General features: G+C 48.9%; 5 protein-coding genes, 1 non-coding gene and 1 pseudogene across 9 annotated transcripts; 2 read left to right on the top strand and 5 right to left on the bottom strand.

Annotated features, from left to right (window-relative positions):
• Positions 1-439: 439 nt before the first annotated feature.
• On the top strand, positions 440-3,493 carry LOC112882861 (IQ domain-containing protein IQM2-like). Its single transcript, XM_025948028.1, has 9 exons — positions 440-995; positions 1,117-1,231; positions 1,337-1,402; positions 1,509-1,597; positions 1,685-1,772; positions 1,873-2,019; positions 2,113-2,205; positions 2,338-2,439; positions 2,519-3,493. The coding sequence occupies exons 1-9, from the start codon at positions 571-573 to the stop codon at positions 3,275-3,277; spliced, it is 1,884 nt and encodes a 627-aa protein (XP_025803813.1). The 5' UTR covers positions 440-570; the 3' UTR covers positions 3,278-3,493.
• A 249-nt stretch (positions 3,494-3,742) lies between these two features.
• LOC112883681 lies at positions 3,743-3,862 on the bottom strand. Its single transcript, XR_003226934.1, has one exon. It is a non-coding gene; the product is annotated as a U5 spliceosomal RNA (small nuclear RNA).
• A 549-nt stretch (positions 3,863-4,411) lies between these two features.
• Positions 4,412-8,392, bottom strand: LOC112882862 (DEAD-box ATP-dependent RNA helicase 36). The gene is made up of 6 exons (XM_025948029.1): positions 7,432-8,392; positions 6,309-6,658; positions 5,670-5,873; positions 5,487-5,568; positions 4,973-5,071; positions 4,412-4,847 (listed from the first exon to the last, which is right to left on the bottom strand). The coding sequence occupies exons 1-6, from the start codon at positions 8,095-8,097 to the stop codon at positions 4,725-4,727; spliced, it is 1,524 nt and encodes a 507-aa protein (XP_025803814.1). The 5' UTR covers positions 8,098-8,392; the 3' UTR covers positions 4,412-4,724.
• A 4,625-nt stretch (positions 8,393-13,017) lies between these two features.
• LOC112883074 lies at positions 13,018-15,137 on the bottom strand. The gene has a single exon (XM_025948302.1). It carries the CDS (start codon positions 15,009-15,011, stop codon positions 13,260-13,262), a length of 1,752 nt encoding a protein of 583 aa, XP_025804087.1. The 5' UTR covers positions 15,012-15,137; the 3' UTR covers positions 13,018-13,259.
• Positions 15,138-16,100: 963 nt separating this feature from the next.
• On the top strand, positions 16,101-18,384 carry LOC112882183 (anaphase-promoting complex subunit 13). Of its 2 annotated transcripts, none has more exons than XM_025947178.1 (4): positions 16,101-16,320; positions 16,402-16,464; positions 17,361-17,440; positions 18,159-18,384. In XM_025947178.1, exons 1-3 carry the CDS (start codon positions 16,227-16,229, stop codon positions 17,420-17,422), a joined length of 219 nt encoding a protein of 72 aa, XP_025802963.1. In that variant the 5' UTR covers positions 16,101-16,226; the 3' UTR covers positions 17,423-17,440; positions 18,159-18,384. The 2 variants fall into 2 exon arrangements, with proteins under 2 accessions (XP_025802963.1, XP_025802961.1); XM_025947176.1 differs by having other exon boundaries at positions 16,102-16,320; positions 18,063-18,358.
• A 2,577-nt stretch (positions 18,385-20,961) lies between these two features.
• LOC112879561 (TVP38/TMEM64 family membrane protein slr0305-like) lies at positions 20,962-23,062 on the bottom strand. Of its 3 annotated transcripts, none has more exons than XM_025943835.1 (5): positions 22,935-23,062; positions 22,521-22,824; positions 21,965-22,201; positions 21,640-21,860; positions 20,962-21,425 (listed from the first exon to the last, which is right to left on the bottom strand). In XM_025943835.1, exons 1-5 carry the CDS (start codon positions 23,018-23,020, stop codon positions 21,161-21,163), a joined length of 1,113 nt encoding a protein of 370 aa, XP_025799620.1. In that variant the 5' UTR covers positions 23,021-23,062; the 3' UTR covers positions 20,962-21,160. The 3 variants fall into 3 exon arrangements, with proteins under 3 accessions (XP_025799620.1, XP_025799623.1, XP_025799621.1); XM_025943838.1 differs by having other exon boundaries at positions 22,943-23,061; XM_025943836.1 differs by having other exon boundaries at positions 22,925-23,058.
• A 2,292-nt stretch (positions 23,063-25,354) lies between these two features.
• LOC112881333 lies at positions 25,355-26,353 on the bottom strand (annotated as a pseudogene).
• Between the last annotated feature and the right edge of the window lie 560 nt (positions 26,354-26,913).

A 26,913-nucleotide genomic window follows, 5' to 3' on the forward strand; every position in this document is an offset into this window, starting at 1 on the left:
GCGAAAAATAATTTTGATGACAAAAAAATCTAACGGGATTCCAACCTACATAAAAAGTAGAAGAAAAAAAGTCGATGCCCCGTGTTCAAATTGTTATTCCACTTTTGTAACTAAAATTCACTAAACTTTTCATTCGTGGTCACCGAGAGAGCTGGGGCATGGCAGTGCATCGGTACATGGTCTTCCTGAATCCATACACGCTTCTAAGTGACCAGGACAAGGACAGGACAGGACAGGTCAGGGTCATCACCTCTTCGCCGCACCGCACCGCACCTCTGGAAATCCGAGTGACATCCCCCTCCCCCAACCCAACCCCAAGAACACCAACACGTGGAGCCGCGCAACCATACCGTACCCGCGCTTTTCCGCATCCGAGGGCCGCCCCCACCTCCCCCCACCCCGGGCTATATATGGCCATGCCCTCGAGCTGCCACCTTGGGTAGTTAGCTCGGACTTGAATGATCCTCACTGTACTCTGATCCCGAGGCCCAAGAGTCAACCGAGAGACGAAGAATTCGCAATCACCCGCTGAGGAGAGGAGAAAAAGGGCGGGTGATTTCGCGTTCCGTGATGGGGATGCTCTTCTCCTGCCCCGTGGAGGAGGAGGACGTGCCGGCGGAGGCGACCGGACTTCCGGCGCCGGGCTGCGGCAATGCCGGGGAGCCGGCGATGCTCAAGGCGTCGCTGGGCTCCGGGAAGCTCCGGTTCGAGGGCTCACTCAGCTTCAAGCGGGAGCAGCAGGGCCCCAGCGCGCTCCTGCAGGTGGAGACCAAGATCTCCATCGCGTCGCCGCGCGCCACCGTGGTGGCGCCCGTGCCCATGCCCAGGGAGCTCGCTCGGACCAGGTTCGCCGACGCCGCGGCGGCGGCGGGAGCGTGCGCGGTGCCGGAGAGCCCCAAGCACGAGTCGGCGGCCGTCACGGTGCAGAAGGTGTACAAGAGCTTCCGCACCCGCCGCCGGCTCGCCGACTGCGCGGTGCTCGTCGAGCAGAGCTGGTGCGTACCGCGGGCTGACCCCCTACCTAACCTACCTGCGCAGACTTGTCGTTCACCCCGAACCCGCAGCGGCATTGCGCGTTCCTGCTGCTAAAACGCCGTCTCGATGCGATCCCTGCAGGTGGGAGCTGCTGGATTTCGCGCTGCTCAGGCGGAGCTCCGTCTCCTTCTTCGACATCGAGAGGCAGGAGTCCGCGGTGTCCAAGTGGGCGAGGGCAAGAACCAGAGCTGCCAAGGTTCGCATCACCTGCCAATCTGTCACTTCTCATCAGCTCCGAATCATTTGGTGTGAGGTTGGCGAGGACTGTACTGATGGCATTTGCAAATCCCACCGAATTCAGGTTGGCAAAGGGTTGTCCAAGGACGAGAAAGCCCAAAAACTGGCGTTGCAGCACTGGCTCGAAGCTGTGAGTATTAGTAGCAATTTTGCTGGAGATGTTCTCCAATTTCTGTGTAGGTTAGGTGCCATGTGAAGCGTGTGCTCATGCCAAATGCTGAAATTTTGACGAACAGATTGACCCGCGCCACCGGTACGGTCATAACCTTCACTATTACTATGACTGCTGGCTGCAGTCCGAGAGCAAGGAGCCATTCTTCTACTGGTTAGTGTCACTGTCTGACCACGGCATTAGTATCTTCTGAATATTTCATTAGTTGTTGAAATTGACTTTTTTGGTTACCTTATTCAGGCTGGACATTGGAGAAGGAAGGGAAATTAATCTTGATCGCTGCCCGCGTTCCAAGCTTCTGAGCCAGTGTATCAAGTACCTTGGTCCGGTAAGCCTCCGCAAACAATCTGAACTCTGAAGAGAGCATCTCGAGTCTGCCTGCTGTTTTTTTTTTCCGGAAAATAACCAACCAAGCTGTATTTGTGCAGAAAGAAAGAGAGGACTATGAGGTTGTGATTGAGGACGGCAAGTTCATGTTCAAGAACAGCAGGCAAATCCTCAACACCTCCGGTGGATCAAGGGACGCCAAGTGGATCTTTGTTCTAAGCACATCCAAGAGTTTGTATGTTGGACAGGTAATATGCAGCTACCTTCATACTACCAGCACAATGCGGTACTCTTCGTGCGCTGTTCATCATGTAACATTTGTCCATGAATCAATACTGCAGAAGAAAAAGGGCACGTTTCAGCACTCCAGCTTCCTCGCCGGAGGGGCTACATCTGCTGCTGGCCGACTTGTTGTGGAAGATGGAGTTCTGAAGGTACTTATCTGTTTAATATACAAATAACATCCTGTGGTGCTGAACTGCTGATGCTATATTTAAATTCTGTCGTCTAACTCAGAGTTTCGTTTCATAACAAACACCCTGACACATTCTGATGATTTTTCACAGGCTATTTGGCCTCACAGCGGTCACTACCGCCCGACCGAAGAGAACTTCCAGGAATTCCAGAGCTTCCTCAAGGACAAAAGTGTCGATCTTACTGACGTCAAGGTGAGCATTGTATAACCACTGTTTTAAAAAGTGTTTCGACATTTGCATATTCTGAACATTCTCGGTGTCTACGCTGCAGATGAGCCCAGATGAAGACGACGAGGAGTTTTGGAGCAGGCTCAAAAGCATCCCCTCCGACTGCTGCGCCGCTGCTGACAAACCTGAAGAAGACGAAACGGTTGCAGCTCAAGACACCAGCCCTCGCCAGGAGCCTCTAGTCACCACTGAAGCCACCACACCTGAAGAAGTCTCTGTCTCAGAGCATGAACAAACTAGGACGAATCTGAAACCCATTGCGATTGTCACGAGACAAGATTCATCAGAGGACGCCGCCGAAAACGCCGAGACCTCGACGACCAGCGACAGTGCCTCGTTTGAAGATCCTCAGGAGGAGAACCACGACGATGATGACAAGACGGCCGTGCCTAGGGAGAAGATCTTGCAGAGGATCAGCTCGAAGAAGGAGACCAAGTCATACCAGCTGGGGAAGCAGGTGTCCTTCAAGTGGACCACGGGCGCCGGGCCCCGGATCGTGTGCGTCCGGGACTACCCGTCGGAGCTCCAGCTCCGGGCGCTGGAGCAGGTGCACCTGTCGCCGAGGAGCGGCGGCGCTGGCGCCGGCAGGGCGGCCTCGTCCCGGTTCGCCTCGCCGCAACGGTCCAGCAGCCCTATGGCGAGAGGGCGCTGCGAGCAACTGACACTGGGCAGCGGCGGCGGCAGGGCGTCGTCGTCCCGGTTCGCGTCGCCGCAGCGGTCCAGCAGCCCGATGGCGAGGGGGCGGTGCGAGCCGCTGACGCCGAGGGAGGCGTTCCGGACGCACCTGATGGCGAGAGGATGATCAGAATCGGATCAGCCACTCGGTTTCGATGAAGGGACTTTTTCTTGAGCAATTTGGGTGGAATTGTGCATATAAGAAAGAATAAAATGGGGAGTAAAAACTGCTTCCCGTGTAGTCGTGTAGATCCTGTAGAGTGATACACATACGTGATCACAAATTCATTAATTCTTTGTAACTGATGAAATAATGGAATGAGAAATACAAATTCTTTACTCATGTGCTATTATGCTCCCAATCTAAAATGCCAAATAAACTACCATTTGCCAAATTCTGAAACATTTAACTGAAACCTGAAAGACAGAATTTCATCAGGCACGCACAATGTGTAGAGCTTTACTTAACAAATTAGCTGGCACAGCTCAATAGACGTTGACGTACTAGATTGACGTAAGTCTAGGATATTTACTAGCTCAGTTTTGTGACCCTGGAATTTGGTACAAAATCTTTAACTTTAATATTGTTGGGGCTCTCTCAAAAAGAGAAAGCTCCCTCCAAAAATAAGCGTATGCTGCTATTTGTGGCGCGCACACGGTATTCTTTAGTAAAAGGCGAAAGAATAGTTCGCTTTGTGCTCACCACGCAGCTGCGTACCTTGTCAGGGTCGCCACCAGCTCCAATATGTAGCCGGCGCTCAGCTCGTCCTCGCTTCAGCTGGCGAGGTGGTACTAAACCGCAGCAAGCCAGGCAACCAGCAACTTCTCTTCTAAGCTTGCAAGTTGCACAAGCGTATATCCCCGCGCGGCTCACCAGAAAAAGCCCACCTAGCCCAGTATGGTTTTTCAGTTTAAGCCCACCAGCCCAGGGGGCGCGACGGGCGAGGACGGACGACCAATCTCCGTCGGCCTCAGCGAGTCGGCGGCTCGGTTTCCTTCACGGGACGAACGAGCAGACGACAACTACAACCACAGGACGTATCTAAAAAAAAAACCTACAACCACAAGACAGAAGCGCACTAACTTTTGAAAAAAATGCAGAACCGCACCAATTCCAGCTCCAGCCCGTACTTTGAGCCTGATGGCATGCGTAATACCAGCATCCTACGGTGCTAGTTGCAACGAATGATTGGTTACATTGCAACGTGTAAAAACTAGGCCACTACCAACACGAAACTGGTCGATAGAGAAGAAGCAAAACTGGTAGTGTAAACTGACAAACAGCACCATGTATTTTTCAAGTTGCTGGTCTCTTTGAGTTTTTTCTCTCAACCAGATGATCCATGGCACTGGGCAGTAAGGTGAACTCATCCATGGCACTGCGCAAACACGCCACGCCACGAACTCAGTAGTACATGTGCCTTGATCACCTTAATCTAGCAAAATCATGCACCGCTATAATAATTTCCTCATTGACAAAAATGTGAGGAGTCGACTAGATGAGCTCACTGGAATAAGCCACCATCCACTCCTCGAGGTTACTACTCACTACACTGTAGCCGGTTCCACGGGATTCAGCCTTCATGTTTCCGCTTTCGTGCCAGATCCCTTTTCTTCTGTTCTTTTCGGGCCTGTACTTTCTCTCCATGGCCCTCATCATCCATCTTCATTGTTGCAAGACGCATTGCTTTGAATACCTGTATGATTGCATAGTTGAGAACAACTCAGTGCTCATAGAACACAGAATCTACAATAGGCTGGGAAATTGAACTCGATCAGCTGTGGGTATGGGTGGGGGGGTACTATCTCAGGAAGTACATACCTTTGTGATATTTTTAGTAACTTCTTTGTCACTGCACTCATAGGCCTCCAACTGCTTCTCCACAATATCTTCTATCTCATGTAAAAGGCATATATCCTTCTGCAGACACAAACAGATAAGCACGCAAGTTGGGCAATTGTCACGGAGCAGAGATAAAAACTGAAGAATGTTCCAAGAACCTTGAATGTGCTGCTTTATTTAATTTTCTAAATTGACCACTTCAAGTACAGGCATACCGCACTTGCAGGTAGCGGTAGAACTAATTGATTGGTAGCCTATGACTTTATATATATTCAATTTTGGCAACTAGCACTATTTCTTCTATTGGAATTGTTCAACTAACCTTCTTGAGTAACTTACCTACCGGATGACATTCGATCAAAGTATTATTCATATTAATTTGTGATAAGCTAGATACGCTAACCATCACCAGAAAATTAGGCTAGAGTTTCTTTAACATAGGACAAATGAAAATTTCATTGGGTAAAAGCATCATTCAAAGAATTCAGCAAACCTGTGTAACAAAGCTTATAGCAAGCCCTCCCCTTGAAGCTCTTGCAGTTCGTCCAACCCTATGGACGTAATCGCGTGGATTCCTACAGCAAGTAAAAGCAAGAACATAAAAACGTCAGCATTCACATGGACTGTTTTTGCCAAAATTTTAAAATATTGCACGTAAAGTTAGTATAAAACACACCATGGAAGGTCATAGTTGATGACAAGATCAACTGTTTGGATATCCAATCCACGGCTGCCCACATCAGTTGCGAGCAATACGGGAACCTGACCGGATTTAAAACGATTAAGTGCTAAGAGTCTTTGCGCTTGAGATTTGTGAGAGTGCAAAGAAACAGCAGGATGGCCAAGTTCTTCCAGCAGCAGATCCAAGAAGAAGCAAGTACTACAAAAGAATGGGAGCAATTCAGGTAAAATCAGGTGAAGGCGTCGAACTTCAAATGGATTATATAATATATTTTTGGGAGGAAAGAAGCAAATATTCCACTCGAAATCATTTACCTAAAACATAATACAATGTATGCTATAGCCTATAGGTACTCCTTAGTGGGAAAATGGAGCAGAGGCTCTGTTGAAGTACATAACAACATGTCAAGAAAAGGGTAAGCAACTTGATATTTCTTTTAAAATTCAGAAATATTTAATAAACTAAAAGCAATGGTGACCGCACATATCTGGCTTGCAGCACTTAATACTGACAAAAAGGAGATGCACACGACCAGGAGGATTTCTTACTCTACATAATATTATCAATGAAAAGTTATTGTGTGGGGGAGCATAGTCTCTGGAAATTCTTGTTTAGGGCCTTAGGGTAGCATACCTGCATCTTGAAACGAATACGATGGCTGAGCGGATAGGGTCTCCCATCTTATGGATAGGGTCTTCCTTGTCCTTAATTTTTGATAGGAGATATGTAAGATGAAGCTCTTTTCCATCATCAGGAACATGAATGTATTGCTGCTTTAACGTCTCTACTGTCTTGAATCCTTCATATGCTTCAAAAAAGTATGACTTGTTGCCGGAAAGTTCAAGCAAAGATCGCAGATTATCTGACATTGTTGCTGAAAACAAAAAGGTTTGCCGCTTCTTTGGTAAACAGCCAAATATCACCCGGAGTTCCTCTTCGAAATTGACATCTAGCACTCTATCCGCCTCATCCAACACAAGAAACTGTGATACAAAAGGCAATCAGTAATCTGGAGCTGGCAGCTAAAGGTAATGGAACATTTCTTAAGATGCAGTTAAGTACATAAACACAGATCACTCAAAGGGCTAACCCTCTGACACTCAAACTCAGCCATGAACCATGTAACCCCAAGAAGGTTCAACGAGCGTCCATAGAACATAACATTGAAATTGTTTTTCCTATCATAGACAACAGTATGCATAATTTGCATCAATCATGGAATGTCCATCAATAACACAGTTACTCTATGATAGTATGAATGAAAAACATTAGACCTTTAGAAACACAACAGAAGGTTATTGTTCACCAAGAACATCGAAGAGTACGCAAAACAGTGTGCCTTAGAGTGTAAACCAATTTATGGTAGTACTGATTTTCCACTCTAAGGAGATTCAGGGAAAGATCAATACAGTATACATTAATTAATCATAAAATATGCAATACAACATTCCCTGCATATACAAGCAGATAAAAATTTGTGATCATTATGTTGCAACAGAACATGCCAGCAGTATTTTCTTGTTTGGAAACATAAGTTATCTAGGAATGGAAGTGCAAGTTCCACATGGATCATCACATAAGTTTCAATGGCAACACACTCATGATCCATCGAGAGCAAGCAAAATAAAACATAAATTTTGAGCAAAGGGAACTGTAAAATTGCAGTATAGGTACCAGATAGAGCACACAAAGGCATAAGCAACCAACACTAATGTCTGTTTTGACGCTGAAAAGGAAGTCGTCGTCGTGTGCCAACCTTGGTGCGGGCGAATACTTTGGCGAGGTCAGGGTCGTCTTTGACGAGCGTGGCGATGCGACCTGGGGTGGCGACGACGATGTGGGGGCGGCGCGCGAGCCCCTTGGCCTGCGCGAGCGACTCGAACCCACCGATGGCCGCGAGGCACCTGATCCCCAGCGGCGCCCCGAGCGCGCGGAACTGCTCGGCGAGCTGCGCCGCGAGCTCGCGCGTGGGGGCCAGCGCGAGCGCGGCGACGCCGTAGGGGTCCTCCCCGAGGCGGTGCAGGATGGGCAGCGCGAACGCGGCCGTCTTGCCGCTCCCGGTCTCGGCGATGCCCAGCACGTCCTCCCCCGCCAGCGCGCGCGGGATGCACCGGCGCTGCACCGCCGTGGGGCGCTTCATGCCCAGGGCGCTGCACGCGTCGACCAGCCACTGCGACAGGCCGAGGTCCGCGAACGTGGCGGCCGCCGCGCCGGCCGCGGCTTCGGCGTCGTCGGCCTGGCCGGTCTCGGTCACGATGGTGGGAGCCGGGTCGGCGTCGGCGTGGTCGGTCTCGACGGCGGCGGGGTCAGGGCTCCGGGGCTCCGGCTGGGTCCGGACCTCGGGCTCGGGTTTTAGCTTGGGTTTGGGCTTGGCCCTGCCGGAGAAGAGGCGGAAAGGTCGCGCCTCGCCTTCGACCTCCATGGTGTGGCGCTCGGTGCAAACTAGTCCAAAACCTCAATTCACACCCAGCTCGCCGCAGCAGCAAGCGGTGACCTGGCCACGGAGTCAGAAACGGCGGAGTGAAAGCAGCGCTGCAGATGGAAGCGGAGACAAGGAGCACGAGCGAACGCGCCACCGAATCGCTGTGAAGGGAGGCGGGGAGAAGGGGCGAACGGTTAGGGAGGGAGAGCGGCCGGCGTCGGGAGGGGGCGGACGGATGGCTAGGTTTAGGCCGGCGGCGCGGAGAGGTAGCCGGTGCGGGTAGCCACCAGTAGTGCAGCAGGAGAAGAATTGGAGAACGGAGAGAGGCCGAGGCGAGGTGGGCCGTTGCTTGTTGCTAGCCCAAAGCGCAGGAGTCCGCGAATTTTTTTTAAAAAAGGGTTAAAAAGAAATTTAAATTCAAAAAAAGGGTGCCGGTTTGGGAAATTTCGAAAAATGGGTACCTCCCGCCCAATGAAAGGGCGGGATGAGGCATCCCGCCCATCCAACGGGCGGGGGGTCGGCGGGGGGAGGAAATCCTCTTCGCAGGGGCCTTTTTGCGAAAAGTCAGGCGACATCCCGCCCTTCCAACGGGCGGGATGTCCTCCGAGGGGCCTCCCGCCCGTTGGGAGGGCGGGACGTGGGCCTCCCGCCCGTTGGGGGCATCCCGCCCCCCCAACGGGCGGGAGGCCCACGTCCCGCCCTCCCAACGGGCGGGATGTCCCCCCCCCCACTATTTAAGCCCCCACCCACCCCCTAATTCTCATAAAATTCATCAAAAATCAGAAAAAAGAAAAGGAGGAGAGGAGAGGAAGAGAGGAGCGAAGCGGCGAAGCCCTGTCCACACGTCGGTTTGGAGGTATTATAATCGTATAATTATTAATTATTTTTACGAATATTTGTTAGGGTAGTTATACGTAGAATTAAGTATTTTCAATAGTTTTTAGAAATATTTGTTAGGATAGTTCTATTTTAAATAGTTTTGAGTATTTTAATAGTTGGTAGATATATTTCTTAGGCTAGTTATATTTTAAATAGTTTTTATAATTGCAGTAGTTTTTAGATATATTTTTTAGGGTAGTTATATTTCGAATAGGTTTCGGTATTTTGAATAGCTTTTAGAAATATTTCTTAGGGTAGTTATATTTTGAATAGTTTTTATAATTGCAGTAGTTTTTAGATATATTTTTTAGGGTAGTTATATTTCGAATAGGTTTCAGTATTTTGAATAGCTTTTACAAATATTTGTTAGGTTAGTTCTATTATAAATAGTTATAGTATTTTCAATTGTTCGTAGGAATGTGTCTTACGGTACTTATATTTTTCATGCAGATATGGCGCAGACACCAGAGCTCCTTGACGCGCACATCGATGAACGGCACAGGTCGTACCTGGCTGCGGTGGAGGGGCAGGAGCTTCACGAGTTGCGCCCTCGTGTAGCAAAGGAGTTGTTGCACCTGGACGACCGCTGGCTTGACAGGTGATACTTTATATTTTTTTTACGAAACTAATGTATAGCGTGTAAGATAATTGTAACCATAATGCAAAATATACAGGTTACGTGAGGCTGGTTTGCTGCCACTCGCACGTATGCTTCAGGCCGGCGACGGTCAAGACGGTGGCGCGAAGAAGCGGATGCAGCTGGACCGCTCTCTACTCGCACCTATGATTTACACGACTAATTTCATTTCTTTTTGTAGTCATGCACTCGACGGCAATGGGACCTCCTCCTGCAAGAATGGAGCCTCAGACGTTTGGCGCCTATGCTCCAGGACCGTCTCTCCCGTCAGGCTCGAGGCCAGCTGCACCGTACTCTTATGGCTATGCTCAGCATGCATGGTCGACGGGAGCTCCTGCATACGGCGGTCCATTCGGTGTGCCGGACTGGGACGCCTGGGAGGGCGGCTCCGCCACTTGGTCAGAGCTGGTGGGCGGCGGCGCCGAGCCTGACATCATTGGCCCATCCCAGACATATGACGCTCCAGGTGCACAGTCCCAGGATGACCCCTTCACACCTGCACCTCCTCCGCCTCGTCCTCACCGTGCTCCAGATGCGTTTACGTACTCGGAGGACCACATACGCCGACGGCCTAGGACTAGGGGCGGGAGGCCCAAGAGAGCGCGAGGTCCGGGACATGCGGAGTAGATACTCTTGATTTGGTGAACTTTTTATATTTGAACTGTTTTTGTATGATACTATTTTCTTTTTAATCGGTTGATCTATCGTACTGTCGTAATATTCGGATTCTACGTTGCAAAACGTTATCGTTTAACCATCTTCATACGAATTTTAGATAGAGCAATCTTCTTCGTAAAATTGAATTAAAATTTTATATGTACACAAAAGAATATGGCGAATCAATATTGCATTTGAAAACAGTCTCAATTTCAAATAGATTGTAAATCATAAATTCCAAAGGAAAATAAAAAAAAATGGCTCTAAACATCCCGCCCACTGGCCGGGCGGGATGCCTCCCGCCCTCTGGCCGGGCGGGATGCTCCCTCAGGGACCCGTTCGCGAATAAGAAAAGTTTCTTATTCGCGAAGGGGCCCTCGGGGGGGCCTGGAAAAATTTTTTTGAGGGTCCCGCCCGCTGGTTGGGCGGGATGTCCCCGGCCCCACACCTCCCGCCCGATGATCGGGCGGGAGGCACCCATTTTTCAAATTTTTCTCAACCGGCACCCCTTTTTGGAATTTTAATTTTTTTTAAACCCTTTTTTAAAAAAAACTCGGAGTCCGCCAAAGGCTAATTGGGCTGTGGCCTGGTGATTCGGCTCCTGCGTGTCGTTCCTCGTGGAAGCGTTTTCACGGCGCGAAGCAACCCGCGTCCCAGAGAAAGGACGAGCCGTCGACCAGCCGGCGTGTGCTGCCGGGCGCCCCGCCGCGGCGCCTCTCGCGTCAACGCCGTCTCTAGCGACAGGACTCGCTAGTCTCGACTCCTGATCGTTCTTTCCCCTGCACAAGTGAAGAGCTGAGCCAAGGTACACACCATGACACCAGCTGACCAGCATGCTCCCCAACGGCAGTGCAAAAGAGCACTCGAGACAAAGCACAACAACAGCATACTATATCCGTATGAAAAAATAATGAGAAAGCAAAGCTCTCGTATAATGGAGCCATGAACATACATCTTCAACCAGACGTTCCACCCATATGAAGAAAGAAAGCCAATTTATTACCGAGGCCCCGTTTGATATGGGTTCATCTAAAACAGCTTCACTAGCTGGCTTCACCCGGCTTCTAATTTATTTTAGCACAAGCTTACAAAACAGATTCACGCTACAATATCTCGATTTGTATAAAACAGATGAAGCTGAAGCTAAAATAAACTATGCCTAAGAGGGTCCGAGTAGAAGAGAGATTCAGTGAAAATTGAACTATTTCCGTTTGATTGATGCACCTTGGGAGAAAGTGCAGCTGGAAGCCACACAGAAATGAAACTATGAAAGTGCAGATAAGCGCTGATGCATTCTGCATTTGACATTTTGACGGTTTCTCATCGACAAAATTGGTTACCAATCAGTCAAATATGCAAACAAATTTAGTCAATACAACTGCTTCTTTCAAAAATGTAATGGGGGTAGATATATTATCCCATCTAATCTAACACCACAAATTACAAGTTATGACCAATTACATGTTGAGCTTGAACCTCGGCGTGAGAACTGATAACTAAATAACTGGATATGAATTTTCTGCTTTCACGAAGGTCTGTTCAGGAAGAACTTCACATATTCTGCCTGAATTTCAATCTCCGTTTTATTTTACCTCATCTTCCGCTGTAGAAATCACACCTAAATCTCTGATCGCTCAGGATGTATACATCAACACTAGATACAAGCAAAAAATGTGATAGAAATTCAATCACATTAAGAATTTAACAACCATAGTTATTATTAAACTTACATTTCAAGGATCATGTAAATAGGTCAGGCAGCAAACCAAAAAAAAACATCATCTGGTAAGTTTACTGCCTAGGGTTAACCATTCTATAGAAGCAACAGCCCAGTAACTACCATGTCAAAAACTCAACATGTAGTTGCACCGCGGCTGCTCCAAGTGATGGTAACACACTGAAAATGACAGCTGACCTAATACCTTGTGCACTATCATTGTGAAGGACTTGTGCTACCTACCCTCCTCTCTCGATAGTGAAGTTTGGACTGACGGCCTAAAAGAATAGTCGATGGCATTTGATTGATAGCTTTCCATTGAACTAACTGTCAAATCTGATTGTGATGATTTACCCTTAAATATTAGCTGCCACCCAAGAAACAGCTGTACCTAAAATTCAGTTTGGATTTTTGGTTCCATCTCTTTGCTCCATGCCCACACGCTACATGAACTTGAATAGCTTAGCCCTGGTTAACTACTAAAGCCAATCAATCTCAATAGGAGTGTCATAGGAGTGCTATGAGCATTAAATTTACTAACATGATAAAGTCATTACGAAGAGAGAGGAAGGAGAGTTTCATAAAATGTTATAGGAGTGTCGTCACCACGACACTCCTCCGGGTCAGTTACCTAGTTCTCTCCGGCTCGGTTACCGAGTTCACATGTCACGTTCTTGGTAACTGTTACCTAGTTCACATGTCACATTCTTGCTATCTGTACAACTGTACGATGACCCTCACCACTGAGAATGACCTAACGTCATATGACCATGATAGAAGACTGCTAGTATTTCGTAGATTACACAGGTTCAACATTGCTTCTTGAGCTGTACTGGTGCAGCCGTGGAGTCACAAAAATAGCATGTCATAAAATTGCACAATTGAAGGGCACGATAGATCTCTAATGTAAAATGTACCGTATATGTTTACTGACAAATTCATTTCCTATTTAAAATATTTTGGCAAGTTGCATACGAGAACAGGTATGCGATGAAGGTATAGTCCTCAGCTAATCTAGAGATGTTGCAAATGGCTCACTGCGTACTTTTGAACTTTGAACACTGGAAGAGTAATACATAAACTACATAAAATTAGAATGGAGGGCACACAACTCAGATGAACATGTAACCAATTAAACATTCCATGACAGGAAATACATTAAGATGGTATGCCAAAAGACAAACCCTGGATGAAGTTCCTCCAAATTTTAATGTGCCAGCCACTGGAAGAGTATATGAACACCAAGAAATTATCAAAACATGAACTCATGTGTCACAAGTTGCACGTGTTGATTCCATCTTTGCAATCCCTCGTCAAGTTGTTGAACGTCTCAACTTGTGTTTTTGATCTGTAAAATACCTCAGTGTCTACAATCACCCTCATGTACTCATCGAACGGCACTGGCTTACCCCCACTAAGCACTGTCGTCTCATTGTACCATTCACTAGTGTTTGACCAGAGCTGCTTGTAATCATCAAGCAAATGCACATGGAAGTGTGACCTCAGCTTGTCAAAGTAGTTATAGAATGGCTCATTAGTTGCAATGTAGAGATTTCTCATTGGCTTAACAAGCTTGGTCACCTTATTCACGATCGCATCAGGTGATGTGTCAGCATCCAAGTTTGGGTACATTTGCTTGTTCTGCGCCTTCCACCCTCGGACCACATGCAGACCATCATAATCCCAGTCCATCCTGCCCGCAATCTCTGTTACGATGTTCATCAGCCTCTTGGACTTCCAAATAGCGTACCATGGCCTTTGGATGACCTTGGCAGCTCTCCCTTCGCAGACCCTGTACCAGTAATTCGCAGGCTCCTGCCCGACAAATTGCCTCCAAATAATATTGCTCTTGTCCCTCTTAAGCTGCATTGGTGTCACTTTGTACGACGGCACCTTGCGCACTGTGATCCGGCCTGGACCCTTCTTCTTATCCCAGCGTTTCCAGTCCTTCAGAAAGTCCCCTTCCTCCACCACAGACACACTCTCCTTCAAATGCTCAAAATCAAAATAATACCTGAAATCTTTGCCATCCACATCCTTCCCATCCACCGTATGCGCCCCAGATAAACACATATTCAGATCCATCACGAACGTCCGGTTCAGGAACTTGGCTTCTCCAAGCCCGCACAAGAAGCTCCAGATGAACTGGTTCATGCTCTTGCAGTGGTCACCACCTCTCATGTAGTACAAGTACTTTCCCTTCTTGAACTCTGCTTCCGATCCAACCACCGGGATTGTGTCGTTGATCTCTGCATCCACTGGCGGCGCCACGACACGGGAGTTCTTCGGTCCCTTCAGATGGCGAGCTGCATTCGTCCCCGAACGGAACTTGCCGACTTTAACGATGTCAAGAGCGCACCCATCACCCGAGGTGAGGCTGAAGCGGCGGTAGTCCCTGTACCGGCGCCAGGACTTCTCCCGGCGGTTCCGGAACCGCCACGCGACGTCGCACTGCCCGGGCTTGGGACCGGCCACCGGCGCCTCGTAGCTGAGGAACACGATGGACTTACGGAAGAAGGCCTTGGCGTTGAACGCCTTGACAGCGGCGAGCACCCGCGGGTCGGAGCAGTTGAGAGGCGCGTTCGGGTCGCAGGTCGCGTTGGCGGCGGCGGCGGCGGATGCGGCGGCAACGGCCGCGGACGCGTCGTCCTGGTTGGCCTCGGCGCGCGCCCGCGGGGGGATGGCGGCGGAGGAGTTGAAGTCCTCGCCGGTGGGGAGGAGCGAGTCGTCGGGGACGAGGAAGGTGGAGTTGGGGAGGACGCGGGAGAGCGAGGTGGTGATGGCGGCGGAGGACTGGAGCCAGGGGTCCGGCGGCTGGTAGGTGACGGCGACGACGGTGACGACGAGGACGGCGAGCACGAAGAGGGAGAAGCAAACGTTGCTGGCCGCCTTGATGAGCGACTGCGCGACGGGGACGTCGGCGACGCCGCCGGCGCCGGGTGAGGGCCCCCCGGCGCGGCGGCGGAAGAGGGGCGAGTCCTCGCCGCCGTCGGGGCCGTCGTCCTGGTCGGAGGAGGAGGACATCCTGGATCTGGAGCGGCGCTGAGATTTGGAGGGGGGCGCGCGGTGGTGGGTGACTGGGTGAGCGTGAGATGGGAGACAGGGGGACTGGGAGAGGGGGGTGGTGGTGGGCCGGCACGCGGCGATGCCTCTGGTTGGATGTGTCGGCGCCGCGCCGTAGTATTTTCAGGGGAAGGAAGATCGCGCACGCACGGAACAATTTCCCGTGTGCTCCGTCCGGACACGAATTGCGAAGGGCGAGCCACTGCTGACTAGTACTCCTAGCGTCAGTGTGCGTACCTTTGCTGCTTCGCTACGTCGTCGTCCGACGTGGACGAGGGGGCGGGCTTGATTGCCGGCAAACCTGAGAGGGACAGGACTACAGGAGCAAGGAACTTTCAAGTTCCTAGAGAAAACTTCCATGTCTGGTGTCCGGGACTATTTTTGAAAAGACTTTCTTTGTCTTTCTTTAATTTAAATGAGATTCGAAAATTGTTGATTAAGAATAGAAAAAAAAGTTCCAACTTGACATTCATGACTTTGAGATTCAAATGTGTCAAAACCATGTTACTCTCACGAACAGGCACAAGTCAGTGGAGGTGGTTATACCCCCATCCGCTAGGAATGAAGTATGTTATTATTTCTTTCAATGGTAGTTGGCACTAGTAGGTAGGTATAGTTATACTCTATATCCATTAGAAATGAATTCTAAGTTTTGATACCACGTGGCTATTTTTTTTCTTTCAAGGTAGTCTCGATGTTTACTACATCACTAGCGTTGACATGAGTTAGTGTCTGTACACGTGATGTCTCGTTTGTGTCAACAATTTCCGGGGAAAAAACATGGTTACTCTAACTTCAGAGTTTACAAAGGTTTATTTTTTTAAAAAAAAAGAGATCACAGAGGTTCCAGCTTAATTCAACAATTGTACCTCACTACCTCAGCATTTGTCACTCGAGGAGATTCTTTTTTTTTATGAGAAACACTCGCGGAGATTACCAATAGCGTAGAGAGGCCCAGATCGGGTAAATCTCAAGAGCATACCGGCCCAGAAGACACAGAACGGAGCCCACCCAAATAGATCATGAGCTGGCTCAAAAATAGCCCATCTACCCCTTCTACTACGAAGAACAGAGAGGGCGAACTGAAACGCGAAAGCACTCGAGCCGCCATTGGCGACAACACGACGAGAGCACGACTCCACTCTAGAGCAGAGCGTGCCCGGGGAAGAGGGGGAGATGAGCGGGCTGGAGCAGGAGCTGGGCCTGAGCCTGGGCGTCCTCATCGACGTCGTCGACGAGCAGTGGATGCGCGACACCCTTCCCGCCGAGGGTGCGTCCCCTTCCTTGCCTCGGTGGCCTAATCGGGTTACGCCCCAACGGATCCGACCCCTCACCCTGTATGGCTTTGCAGACATCCCCGTGCCGCCGGCCATGGCCGTGAAGACAGAGGACGCCGAGGACCCCGCGCCCGCCAGTACGCTCACGTTCTCGCTGCCTTTCACTCTGTGTTGCTCTGTCCTCACTGTTGCGATTCGTTCCGATTCCGATCTGGTTAAGGCGATAGCTAAGAGGCAACTTGCATAAGCCAAATAATGTGATGGGGTTAGGCTATAGGTGCGGTATCTAACTACAGTTCATAAATTTCTGTCGGTAAACCCCCAAAACTAGAAACTAAGACATCTGTAAACACAATGCACAAAGTCCCAGCATTCCACATATACATGATAGGTTACCGATAAATAAAATTGCCCATATGAGTTGAGTTTGTAGATTACTTTTTGTCAGCAAGAGGCTCTTAGGCCACTTTAATTCACTGTTTCCATCTGTCATATACAAAAATCCTATATGCAAATGAAAAGCAAGCACTTGATAGCGTGGAATGTGGATGTTATAAACTTATAGTTTATACACTATTCAGGACTGTAATCTAGTCAAGTATTGGTTTTGATACTGGATGGAGTTTATGATTTGAACGAACATGCTGATCCACATGACTGGTTTGAATAATAATAATAATAATAATAATAATAATAATAATAATAATAATAATAATAAAGAAGAAGCTGGCGGCATGCCTCTGTTTTGAGAAGAGAAGGCATTTTCAAACTCAATTTTAAATCTCTTTTACTCTCTTTGATAAAATTATTCTCGCAGTCTACATATTTCATCTTTGTCTTCTCAAGAAACTCATACCATAGAAACTAGAAAGTATCAATTGTAAGGCACACTGGTGGATTGCGGCCAGTATATTTCTGGGATATATATTTGAAATGTTTTATGATGTTTAGATGACATTTTAGTTAGTATCGTATGATCATTATCTAGAGTTGATCCTGAATTTTCTGATATGATGCTCTAAATACCTAACAGATCCAGAAAGCCAACCAGCACAAGGGGATGTATGGCGTGATTTTGCCTTGGAAAATCTCTGATCTTTCATGCTCTACAAGGTCAGAATTGTTGCTACCTTGTCTTCAGCTCGGAAAGATGCATGATTACACTCGTTTAGGGTACACCCTAAAATCTCATTAGACAAATCACGTGTTTCTACATGGATTGATTATCAGTTGTAGGTGCTGCATTTTCTATGGGTGTTTTAGATCTGAAGTTGCCTTGTCCACAAGATACTTTCTGTTTCGCTAGGCCAAAACTATAATTGATTTAGATGAACTGAAGGCTATATCATTAGCAAAAGATATAAATACTCTTTTTTGAAACTCGATAGTCAAGAGGTCCATATGTGACACAGAAATTCATGCTCATCTGAAGTAATATCTTTGACCAAAGATTCAATTGTTTAGTGTTTTCTGCTAGTTTAATGAGATCCAATGTCATTGGGAATGAGCACAATGCAAGCCAACTTGAATATGGTTACAGAGTAGCATGGATTAAAAATGCAACAATAATAGAAAAACCAGTCAATTTTGAATTCAGCAGCTGTTTATAAATGCAATAGAGTACGATGAGCTCTCTGAAAAACATTGTGGAGACAAGTGCACATAGATCACTGTCCATGTCACATTTGAACTGTTGTGCTAATTCATTCATTGCTTAATTTGGTCCGAGTTGCAGTGCCTCTAGATGAAGATTCTACGCTGTGTGGTACATCACGGTTTCTGCGCTGCGCAAATGTTTGTCTGAACTTAATTCATTATCTGGTTTATGCAGTTCCTCCAGATATGGGCATTGAACCTTGTGTTGGCCTGTTATAACTTATAAAACTCAATGGTGATGATGAGAGCAATTTAGTTATGCGAGTGATCCAGATCTTAGCTGCATGTTGTAACCGAACCTTGTTAATACCTACTGCTGAGTTTCTTTTCATAAACTTTTGGAGCTCATGTTTGATTACTAGTGTTCTCAACCTAGCATGAAGAATGTTTCGGTACTTGCATTCCAACTTGTGGTTGTTAACTTCTTGTTTCTACTTGGATAAAGATCCTGTGCAGCCACATGCTTAATTTGTACTGCTTCTGCCACATGTTGCACTGCTAGTTGTAACCTGTACGGCTTGCGCGTCCATTCTTCACACACTTTACAGATAGGCTCTGCACTGGTCACTGACTCAGCAGCTGGTCTGCAACTCCATAGTATTCTCCTCTTGAATATGTTTCCATTGTATCTACGGCGCAACTTGCGTCCTACCAAATGTCATGCATGTTCTTAGGTTTAACACTCGAGCTGTCAAAGCTGCATCGTATTCGTATACCATTACTAAAAGCATAAGCAATCATCCAGGCCGGCCGTTTCCCAATCATTGGCCATGATTTGCATTGGCCTCTAGTGACCTTTTCTTATGCCTCGCTAATGATAGCACATGACGGCCTAACGATAAAACCTACCATACGCCTTCACCCTAATCGTCATGCGCTGCATTTGTATGGAGTTAATCATGATGTATGTGCTCTTGCTGATTTGTGAGAATCTCCCTACAGTTTCTTGCAGTTGATCTTGTTTATTCTCGAAGTACGTCTGATGACGATGCCAGTGCCAGGCTCTCTCGTTTTGGCAAAAAAGGCAGTGGGTTTCTTTGTGCTACGGCAACGCAAAAAGGCTGAGGATTACGTGTAAACGAACTGTCAAGTGATGGTGTAATGATCGCTTCAATCATCGTGTGGTATGCCAGAATATGCTTTGGTGGCACGCCATGCAGCAAGTGAAATCCTACTGATCGAACACAAATACCGGCCGGGCCAAGAAGATGATCTTGCTGGTGACGGCGCATTCGCCACAGGCCACGGCTTTCAATCAATCAACCTCATCTACGTACTCACTCACAATATCAGTAACAATCTTTGAAAGATTTGCATTCCCTTCGGATCATGTATAATTTTTTTTTTAAAAAAAAACACCGAAAACTTGTACTAACTCGCACTCAAACCCTATGGTCCCGATGTAGCGTATGATTGGAGTTCATATTGGCGATCATGACAATTGGTCCTGATCCCGTTAGAGATCATGCTCTACTCTACCAGAAAAGAAAAAAAAAACTTTAGTATAATCATGCATATGCATGCATCAATGCCCAAACTGAGCTAGAGAAACGAATTAGCACTAGCTTGACACACTCATGTACCATATGCGTGTGCGTATCAACAGCTAACTACTCATTTACAAATAACAATGGAGACAGATCATGGAGGGAGAGTGAGGTGCACCACAACTACGCATGCGTACACCACCAAGTTTATACAATTCCGGCGACGGAAAGCATGTGTCAAAGGCAATCAGGCCGTGCAGGCGCCGCCCGTCGCTGCCGCGCCCATTTCTTATGCTCCCCAACTGGGCGCGCGCGCTCGGGACACGATTCGTTCCATGTGCCGCGCCCTCCCAATAATTCGCCCCCGTGTCTCCACGGCTATATATAGGCACGTACGCTCCATATCCTCCCCACAGCTAATCACCGAGCTCGAGTCCTCAGTTCGCATTGGTCAGTCGCCCGCCTCGATCCACGCGTAACTTGCTAGCTCACCGCATGGGTCTGGAGATGCTCATGGCGAGGGACGGGCAGCTGCCGCGCTCGGCGTGCCGGTACCAGCGCCTGCGCGGCGAGATCGGCGACGGGGAGGCCTCGGTCGTCAGGAGCGCTGTCATGGCGATGGCGAGGCGGCCGCGGCCGCTGCGGCTGCGGAGGAGGAGCTGCAAAACGGCCGGGATGAGGTGGAGGGCAGCGACGGTGGCCGGCGGCGGGAAGGCGCTGCGGCTGCGGCTGGTGCTGCTGCTCCCCGCGCGGCGGCTGGCCGCGCTGGTCGCGGAGCTCGTGCGGCGCCTGGCGGCGGCGGTGGCGGCGAGCGCGGCCGCGGACTGCCCCGCCATCGTGTTCTCCTCGCAGTGGGGCCTCCCGGTGCTGTCGCACTCCGCGAGCACCAGCAGGAGCTCCAGGCTGCGGGCCTTCTACCTCGAGAGGAGCCTCTCCGCCGGCTCCGGCGCCGGCTCCCCGTGCTGACGATCAAGAGCACAAGCCGGCCGTTCCGACGCCGGCCAGGCCACGTCGACGAATGCGTGGCTGGTCGCGAGCAGCAGTGCGAAGCCTCGGATACCAACCACTTCCCCATTGTAGTAATCATGGAAGGCTTCTCTCAGTATACCGCGCACATGATGGCTAGCTAGCTTGCAAGACTGTACCGTACTCTCCAAGTACTTTGGATACGTTTAACTAAGCCAACTTGCGATTCAGGTCTGAACTCTCCAAGACTTTACAGTACGTCCTGGCTCCTAATTTCTTTGACATGAGCAGTTGACGATCGCTTAGTAACTTTGATGGTAGAACTCAATGCATCGACGTACATGATCTGACAAAGTTGATGGTTTTACACACGTGCCAACATGAACAGATTCACAAGCCCATTTTCAAGTTCTCAGTTGGGAGGCGGTAGGCACACGGCATGCCTGACTGGTGCTAAGTGATAACAGAAGACAGAATCCGTTAAGGGCTAATGCACACAATATACATGTCTGAAGAAAGCAGCAATCACACGTCTGAACAGCAACGACTTAACAGCATCAGCATATCACAGAAGTAGCATTTATATACAGAGCTGCATAACACAGCAGCAGACCGTCCCATAAGTACTCGCTGTTAACATTTCTCTTCTACCAATCTAGTGTGGTGTATGTACATGATTGAAACTATAAGGCAACCAGACCTTAGAGGTGTACTGTATTTGTTATTATACAACATCAATTGGCACAGAACGTGCAGTTGAGCAACCTTGAAGGTTATCTCTGAACTCAGTCGATGAAGCAGGGACGCCGACAGGTTCGGAACAGATGCCTGAACGTTCCATGTTATCCAGAGCTCTTCTTGCATATATTGTAAATCCAATCGCAAAGACAACGGCGACAATAACAGAGACAATGTTGTACACTATCTCAACTATTGTCATTCGATGCTTGCGATAGTTGAGCTCTGCCAATGTGCGTATCAGCCGCCCACTGCAAAAGTAGGAAAAAAAATATGATGATATGACAATTTGGACTTTCTGAGTAATTACAAGAGCAGTTGCTAACTATTAAATGAATTTGATTGTAATGGTTCTGATTGAACTGCACAGCTCATGCCCAACTACTGAACTGGAATAGCATCCTGACAGCAACAAAATTTATTTCAAGTCATTAGTATGTTATGAACTGTTGATCTGAATCTAACCTGTAGATGTTGATGAACACATCAGGAATCATCCCAACAACCGACCCACAAATGTAAGGGTTGAACTTCATCTCAGTGACAGTTACGGCGTAGTTAAGCAGTGCATATGGGAATGGTGAGATTCTTAGCAATGCAACCACACGGAATTGTTGGAACCAACTCCCTTCACCAGCCAGTTTAATCAGAGCAATCTGCCGTGGCCATCTCTTTTCTAACCAGAGCTGTATGTTGACAAACAATTGAGGGCAGAAGGGTGGCAAATTATGAAACACTAAGAAAATAAACAAAACCATTGTCATAATCAAACAGAGGTTAGAAACATTACATTTAGGCGGTCACGAAACAATAAGCCAATCCAATAAGGTATTGACATGCCGATGGTGATCCCAGCCATGATGATTAAGAAGCCGAAGCCATAGCCGAAAATTATTCCTGTTAGCCACATTGCTGGACCAGAAGGCAGGAACACAATGGGGAAAAGTGCTAGAGAAGCAATTATCACGACCGCTAACATGGGACGTCGAAAAGATTTTGCTTCCCATTGAATAATCGGCATGATCACCTACAATATCAAGCGCAGATAAAATGGGATACCCAGCATTACCATGACAATGATGTAGAAAACTTAAGTGCCATCTGCTGCATAATTTTGGGATTCTTAAATAAAACTTGAACTTAACTACATAACTTGTGTGATTAATCATTATATGATTGATAAATCCTATGTGAAGCTTGTTTGGATTTTGGAATTAGGCACAATCCCTTCGTATTGAGAGAGAAGATAGAACAAATTCTCTGCAAATCTGAACGGATTGAGAGCAATTCCTGCGTCAATAAGTAGGTCCCACATTCTTAATAGGAGATCAGACAAGAAGCATCACCTTCTCGGAGAGAAAGGGGAGGCCCCATTCGATGAACGCGTAGCCCAGCAGCACCAGAAGCAGCAATCCAACCACGAACCTCACCCACGTGATGGGCGACCTCGACCCCGACCAAGGCCGCGCCTGTACAGGTACGGGCGCAGGCACATACGCCGCGCTCACACCCGCCGGGGTCGGGCCCATCGCCGGCGGTGGCGGCGCCGGCATCGCCACGACCAGACGCGCGTGCTCGTCTCCCCCCGCGCTCCGCCCGGGCCCTCCACCTCCGGCTCCTCCGCGGCTCGGCGAACCCGTCCCCCGCGAGCTGAACCAATCACCACACGCACGCATAATGCCCCAATCAGACCACCGCTGCGTCACACCGGCAGAACTGGAGAAGAAGAAGGGAATAGCGGACGCCCCACGCGTACTGACGTGCTTGCCTGCTCACCGCGCACGCCCGCCGGGGACGCCGCCGCGGTTGCTTGGGCGCCAGGAGCAGCTGGTGGGACTTCCGTCATGGCTAGGAAAGGGGGAAGAGGGAGACTGGAGAGTTTTTTTTTTTGGGAGATTATGGAGAGGTCAAGTTGGAGTGGAACAAGCTCGGCCTCGTCCTCCAGCAACCGCGCGACGATTGCGACAGGTGGAAGGGAAGGGATGGGCCGAATATGGCCCACAAAGTCTGCAAGTAGAGCGGGCTGGCCCATAAAACACCCCCATGATCCAACTGTCAGACAGCCCAAGTACTTGGGCCTTGAGGCCTACTACTTTACCACCTCCGTCTCTCTAATCCTCTGTCCCGAATAGGAAAACGGAGAGAAGCCGACGACGCGGCGCAGAAGCAGCGGCGGCGGCGGCGGCGGGAGGAGGCAGCGGCACGGAGCCGACGCGTGGGCGATTGCATGTCGCACACTCCTCCTGCCCGCGGAGCAGAGAGAGGAGAGGGGTGCAGGCGGGCACTGTGGCTGTTTGTCTCCGCGCTAGCCTGCGCGAGTGGTGGTAGCTGCTGCAGGCTCCGTGCAGTGCATCGCACTGTGCTGCCTGCCCGCGCAGCGTCCATGTGCATAGGCAGCAGCTACCCCTCGGGCCACTGGGAAGTTTTCTGTGGACATGATGGTTCATCGAGATTTATTGCATCGCATCGCATCGCACGCTGCGAGGAAACAGTGCAACTCGTTAGAGCATCTTCAACCATGTACCATAAGTTCTATATTTAAATTCTATAATCTGTATTAGGAACATATTTGATATATTTAGGGTAAAAAAAAAGTTTATACTCCAACAGCGGGATCTTAAATTATATCATTTACAACTAATTGGAGAAATATTAGAGCGGAGGCATTGGGGAAAGAAGTCTCTGTCAGTTAGATTTATCACGACAGTACCCAACCAATTGAGTCCTATATCTAGGACCCGAGAGACTGAGTTCTAAATTGATTTGCCAATTTTTTATAAAATATAACTCCTGTTGGAGGCTATTTTTTCTCTTAAACCCTATATTTAAAGATAGGATCCAATCTAGTACTCTACTGGATATGCTCTTATAAGTAAAAAAGAAAAAGGATTCTGCTACGGTACTCCCACGTAATTATGGACCGTTCATCTCGATAACTAGAATTAAAAAGTGACATACCTATTTGTTGTTTAGGAATACTTGGTGGAAAATAACTGACCAGCCATTTTTATAGGGCACCACACGTGACAATGGTTGCGCATACCCCCTAATCACCAATTGTTATCACAACGGCCTCTCATCCATTCCTCCGCTGCAACAAACTTAGTTACTCCAATTTCTATGCCATAATCTTAGACATGATTTTTTTTTTCTGGACGTGTTAAAGAGCCATGGCAGGGAGTTTGTATTTGCAGACGAGTACACATGATGATCGTGATCATGATGACCATACCGTAATCGTGACAACCATAATTTGGCATATGTTTTGTGAATACCATAATTATGCATATGTTCTGTGAATATGTAAAAAAAAAAATCAAACTCCCTGTGATGAGTGTCGGTACAAATTTTTTTATAACCAGATATATAGAGGCTTCCTCTCAAACCGCAGCTTTACCGGATAATGCATGACGGCATGCATGCAGTTTGTTTGGGAACTCCGTGATTTTAGGAAGCCTTGCTTGCATATGACCGGGAGAAGCCGGTTAACAGATTTTCTTAATATTTCTAATTGTTTTTTTCTCTTTATAGTCAACGGCCAAGATTTGGCTCATATCTTACCTCCTTGGAGGTAAAAGGTGTACCTTAGCACAGTGCAACTGGAATTCATTTCCCTTTCGACTCTCATCAGCCCAATTCCGACGGAAAATATTAGGCAAAGGTCAAAGCGCCACACTGACATCTGTGGAAGATGCAACAAAGGTTAGAAGCTGATACAATGCGTTTCTTCCTCTTAAAGCCAAGAATAACCTTGCATTTTCCTAGGATCTTGACTTCTTGAGCAATGCCATTACAGTTAAATAAACTAAAGGAAAGAAAAAGGGAAAGAAGAGGGCAAAAGAATAAAACAAGGAAGACGGCGTGGGAAGCAAAGAATTAAAGAAGGGCGAGGCATGGACCATCCGTGCTGTCGTAAAGTTGCATCCATCCACCTCAAGAACAAACAACAAAGAAGCCACAGGTAATGATCCTAGGTGCTTTGCTTCCCTGACCTGCGACTGCAACCGCAACGCAAGCAGGCTCCTTTACTTCAACCCGCTGCCAACAAAAACAAACCCCGTACCTTTTGCATTTTAGTCTTTTTTTGAAAAAAGTTCACATTTAGATCCCTGGAGAACAAATTTCTAATTTTGGATTCTGGGGGTCGGCGCCGTGAGCCATGGCACTGAGGTAACATGTCTCAGCGCCATGGACCATGGCGCTCAGCTCTTAGCCCCCAAGTTGACCTAGCGCTAATGTGGTAGGGGCTCGACGTCATAGGGCACAACGCCGAGCTCGGCGCCATCCATGGCCGCATCCAGCTGCGGGTACAGTCGGCCCGAGAAGGAGAAGTGGGAGCGCCCGATGGAGTGCGTGCCGGAGAGTGTGACCATGTTGGCGGCGGTGAGGTTCATGGACGCGAAGCGCGCGACGAGTTGGGTCAGGTTGAAGAAGGCCGAGGGAAGGTTGGAGATGGCCCCAGAGGCGTTGGAGACGCGGCCTTCGAGGCAGCCCGACGGCATGGCGAACCTGATCCCGCCCATTATGCACGCGGCGTTGCGCACCATGAAGGCGAGACGGTCCCGGGGCAGCGGTGCTCCACCACGCTCTTGGCGCGGTCGATGACGGCGAAGCCCCGGGGGCTGGGGAAGTTGGGCGGCGCAGTCTTCTCCACCATCACGTTGCCCGGGTTGCCCGTCAGGCCGTCCAGCAGCAGCAACACGTCGCAGCCCAGCTTCGGCGGCGCATTGTATTGTTGGCAACAGTAGTTATTGTTGGCAACTGGTATTGGCATTGGGGAACTGCGAATTGCGCAGCGATAGGATAAGTACCCTGACGAAACCAGATATGGAAGAAGAGGTGGATGAGGCTGGGGCCGTTGCCAGCGTCCTTGCGGACGGCGGCGTGGACGATGGTCTCGATGAGGCTCTCGGCGCCCGAGCAGGTGGCGTCGTAGTAGCCCATCTAAAACGGCCCTTCGTCCTTATCCAGAAGGAAGGGCACGCTATCTTCCTTCTCTCTCACGCTCAGCTCCCTTCTTCCTCCATACGCCATTGACAAAGCTCGAGCATCGTCAGCCAAATCCGCTTGATTCCCTCCATGGATTTCAAATTCACCACACCCGAGGCTCATCACCTCTCTAGCTCCCTCTCCAACCCCTCCAACACCAGCCCCGACCCCCACCTCACCGGGAATCGAAGGTCTTTGTCGGAGGAAATCCCTAGCCGGGGTGGCGGAATGCACCCGCCTAATCCTAGTTAAGGAAGAATTTGGGGGAGACCTAGGAGCGCTTGATCGATGGACGGATGAACACAGGAAAGACACAAGGATTTTAGAGTGGTTCGGACCGCCGGAGCGTAATACCCTACGCCCACTTGGATGCTGTATTGATTGTGGAAGCCTGGATTGAACCTGAGCTTGAGATGGATGTTCAGATGTATCCTTCTAACGAGTGCGCTCTCCCTTTTATAGTCTAAGGGAGGTGCTTGCACTGAGCGGGACCCCGACAGGTGGGTCCGGCCAACAGGAGCTTGTCCTACGAGAGATATGGAGATCTTCATCTCCAGCTCCTCTCCGTAGTCCTCAATATCGAGAAGTTGATGTGCGTATCTACAGCCAAGATATGGCCGTGTGCCGCCTTGCCGGCATAGTGACTGCTGTCAGTGTTACCCAACAGTTGAAACCGTGCTGCCACTATTGGGTCAGGACCCTCTGACAGGCGAAGAAGCAGCGCTGACCCTGCCGCGCCGTCGCCTCCGC

This window comes from Panicum hallii, chromosome 2 (genome assembly GCF_002211085.1).
Source record: "Panicum hallii strain FIL2 chromosome 2, PHallii_v3.1, whole genome shotgun sequence".
NCBI lineage: Eukaryota > Viridiplantae > Streptophyta > Magnoliopsida > Poales > Poaceae > Panicum > Panicum hallii.

What these genes read in the sequence shown, in the direction of transcription:
- LOC112882861 (XM_025948028.1), top strand. Translation starts at nt 571, where the DNA reads ATGGGGATGCTCTTCTCCTGCCCCGTGGAGGAGGAGGACGTGCCGGCG. An exon ending in CAAGAACCAGAGCTGCCAAG is followed by an intron (nt 1,232 to 1,336) that starts GTTCGCATCACC and finishes CACCGAATTCAG; the next exon opens with GTTGGCAAAGGGTTGTCCAA. An exon ending in GTATCAAGTACCTTGGTCCG is followed by an intron (nt 1,773 to 1,872) that starts GTAAGCCTCCGC and finishes GTATTTGTGCAG; the next exon opens with AAAGAAAGAGAGGACTATGA.
- LOC112882862 (XM_025948029.1), bottom strand. Translation starts at nt 8,097, where the DNA reads ATGGAGGTCGAAGGCGAGGCGCGACCTTTCCGCCTCTTCTCCGGCAGG. An exon ending in ATCAACTATGACCTTCCATG is followed by an intron (nt 5,569 to 5,669) that starts GTGTGTTTTATA and finishes TACTTGCTGTAG; the next exon opens with GAATCCACGCGATTACGTCC. An exon ending in CTATAAGCTTTGTTACACAG is followed by an intron (nt 5,072 to 5,486) that starts GTTTGCTGAATT and finishes TTGTGTCTGCAG; the next exon opens with AAGGATATATGCCTTTTACA.
- LOC112883074 (XM_025948302.1), bottom strand. Translation starts at nt 15,011, where the DNA reads ATGTCCTCCTCCTCCGACCAGGACGACGGCCCCGACGGCGGCGAGGAC.
- LOC112882183 (XM_025947178.1), top strand. Translation starts at nt 16,227, where the DNA reads ATGAGCGGGCTGGAGCAGGAGCTGGGCCTGAGCCTGGGCGTCCTCATC. An exon ending in CGACACCCTTCCCGCCGAGG is followed by an intron (nt 16,321 to 16,401) that starts GTGCGTCCCCTT and finishes ATGGCTTTGCAG; the next exon opens with ACATCCCCGTGCCGCCGGCC. An exon ending in CGAGGACCCCGCGCCCGCCA is followed by an intron (nt 16,465 to 17,360) that starts GTACGCTCACGT and finishes AATACCTAACAG; the next exon opens with ATCCAGAAAGCCAACCAGCA.
- LOC112879561 (XM_025943835.1), bottom strand. Translation starts at nt 23,020, where the DNA reads ATGACGGAAGTCCCACCAGCTGCTCCTGGCGCCCAAGCAACCGCGGCG. An exon ending in TCCCCTTTCTCTCCGAGAAG is followed by an intron (nt 22,202 to 22,520) that starts GTGATGCTTCTT and finishes TTGATATTGTAG; the next exon opens with GTGATCATGCCGATTATTCA. An exon ending in GTGTTCATCAACATCTACAG is followed by an intron (nt 21,426 to 21,639) that starts GTTAGATTCAGA and finishes CTACTTTTGCAG; the next exon opens with TGGGCGGCTGATACGCACAT.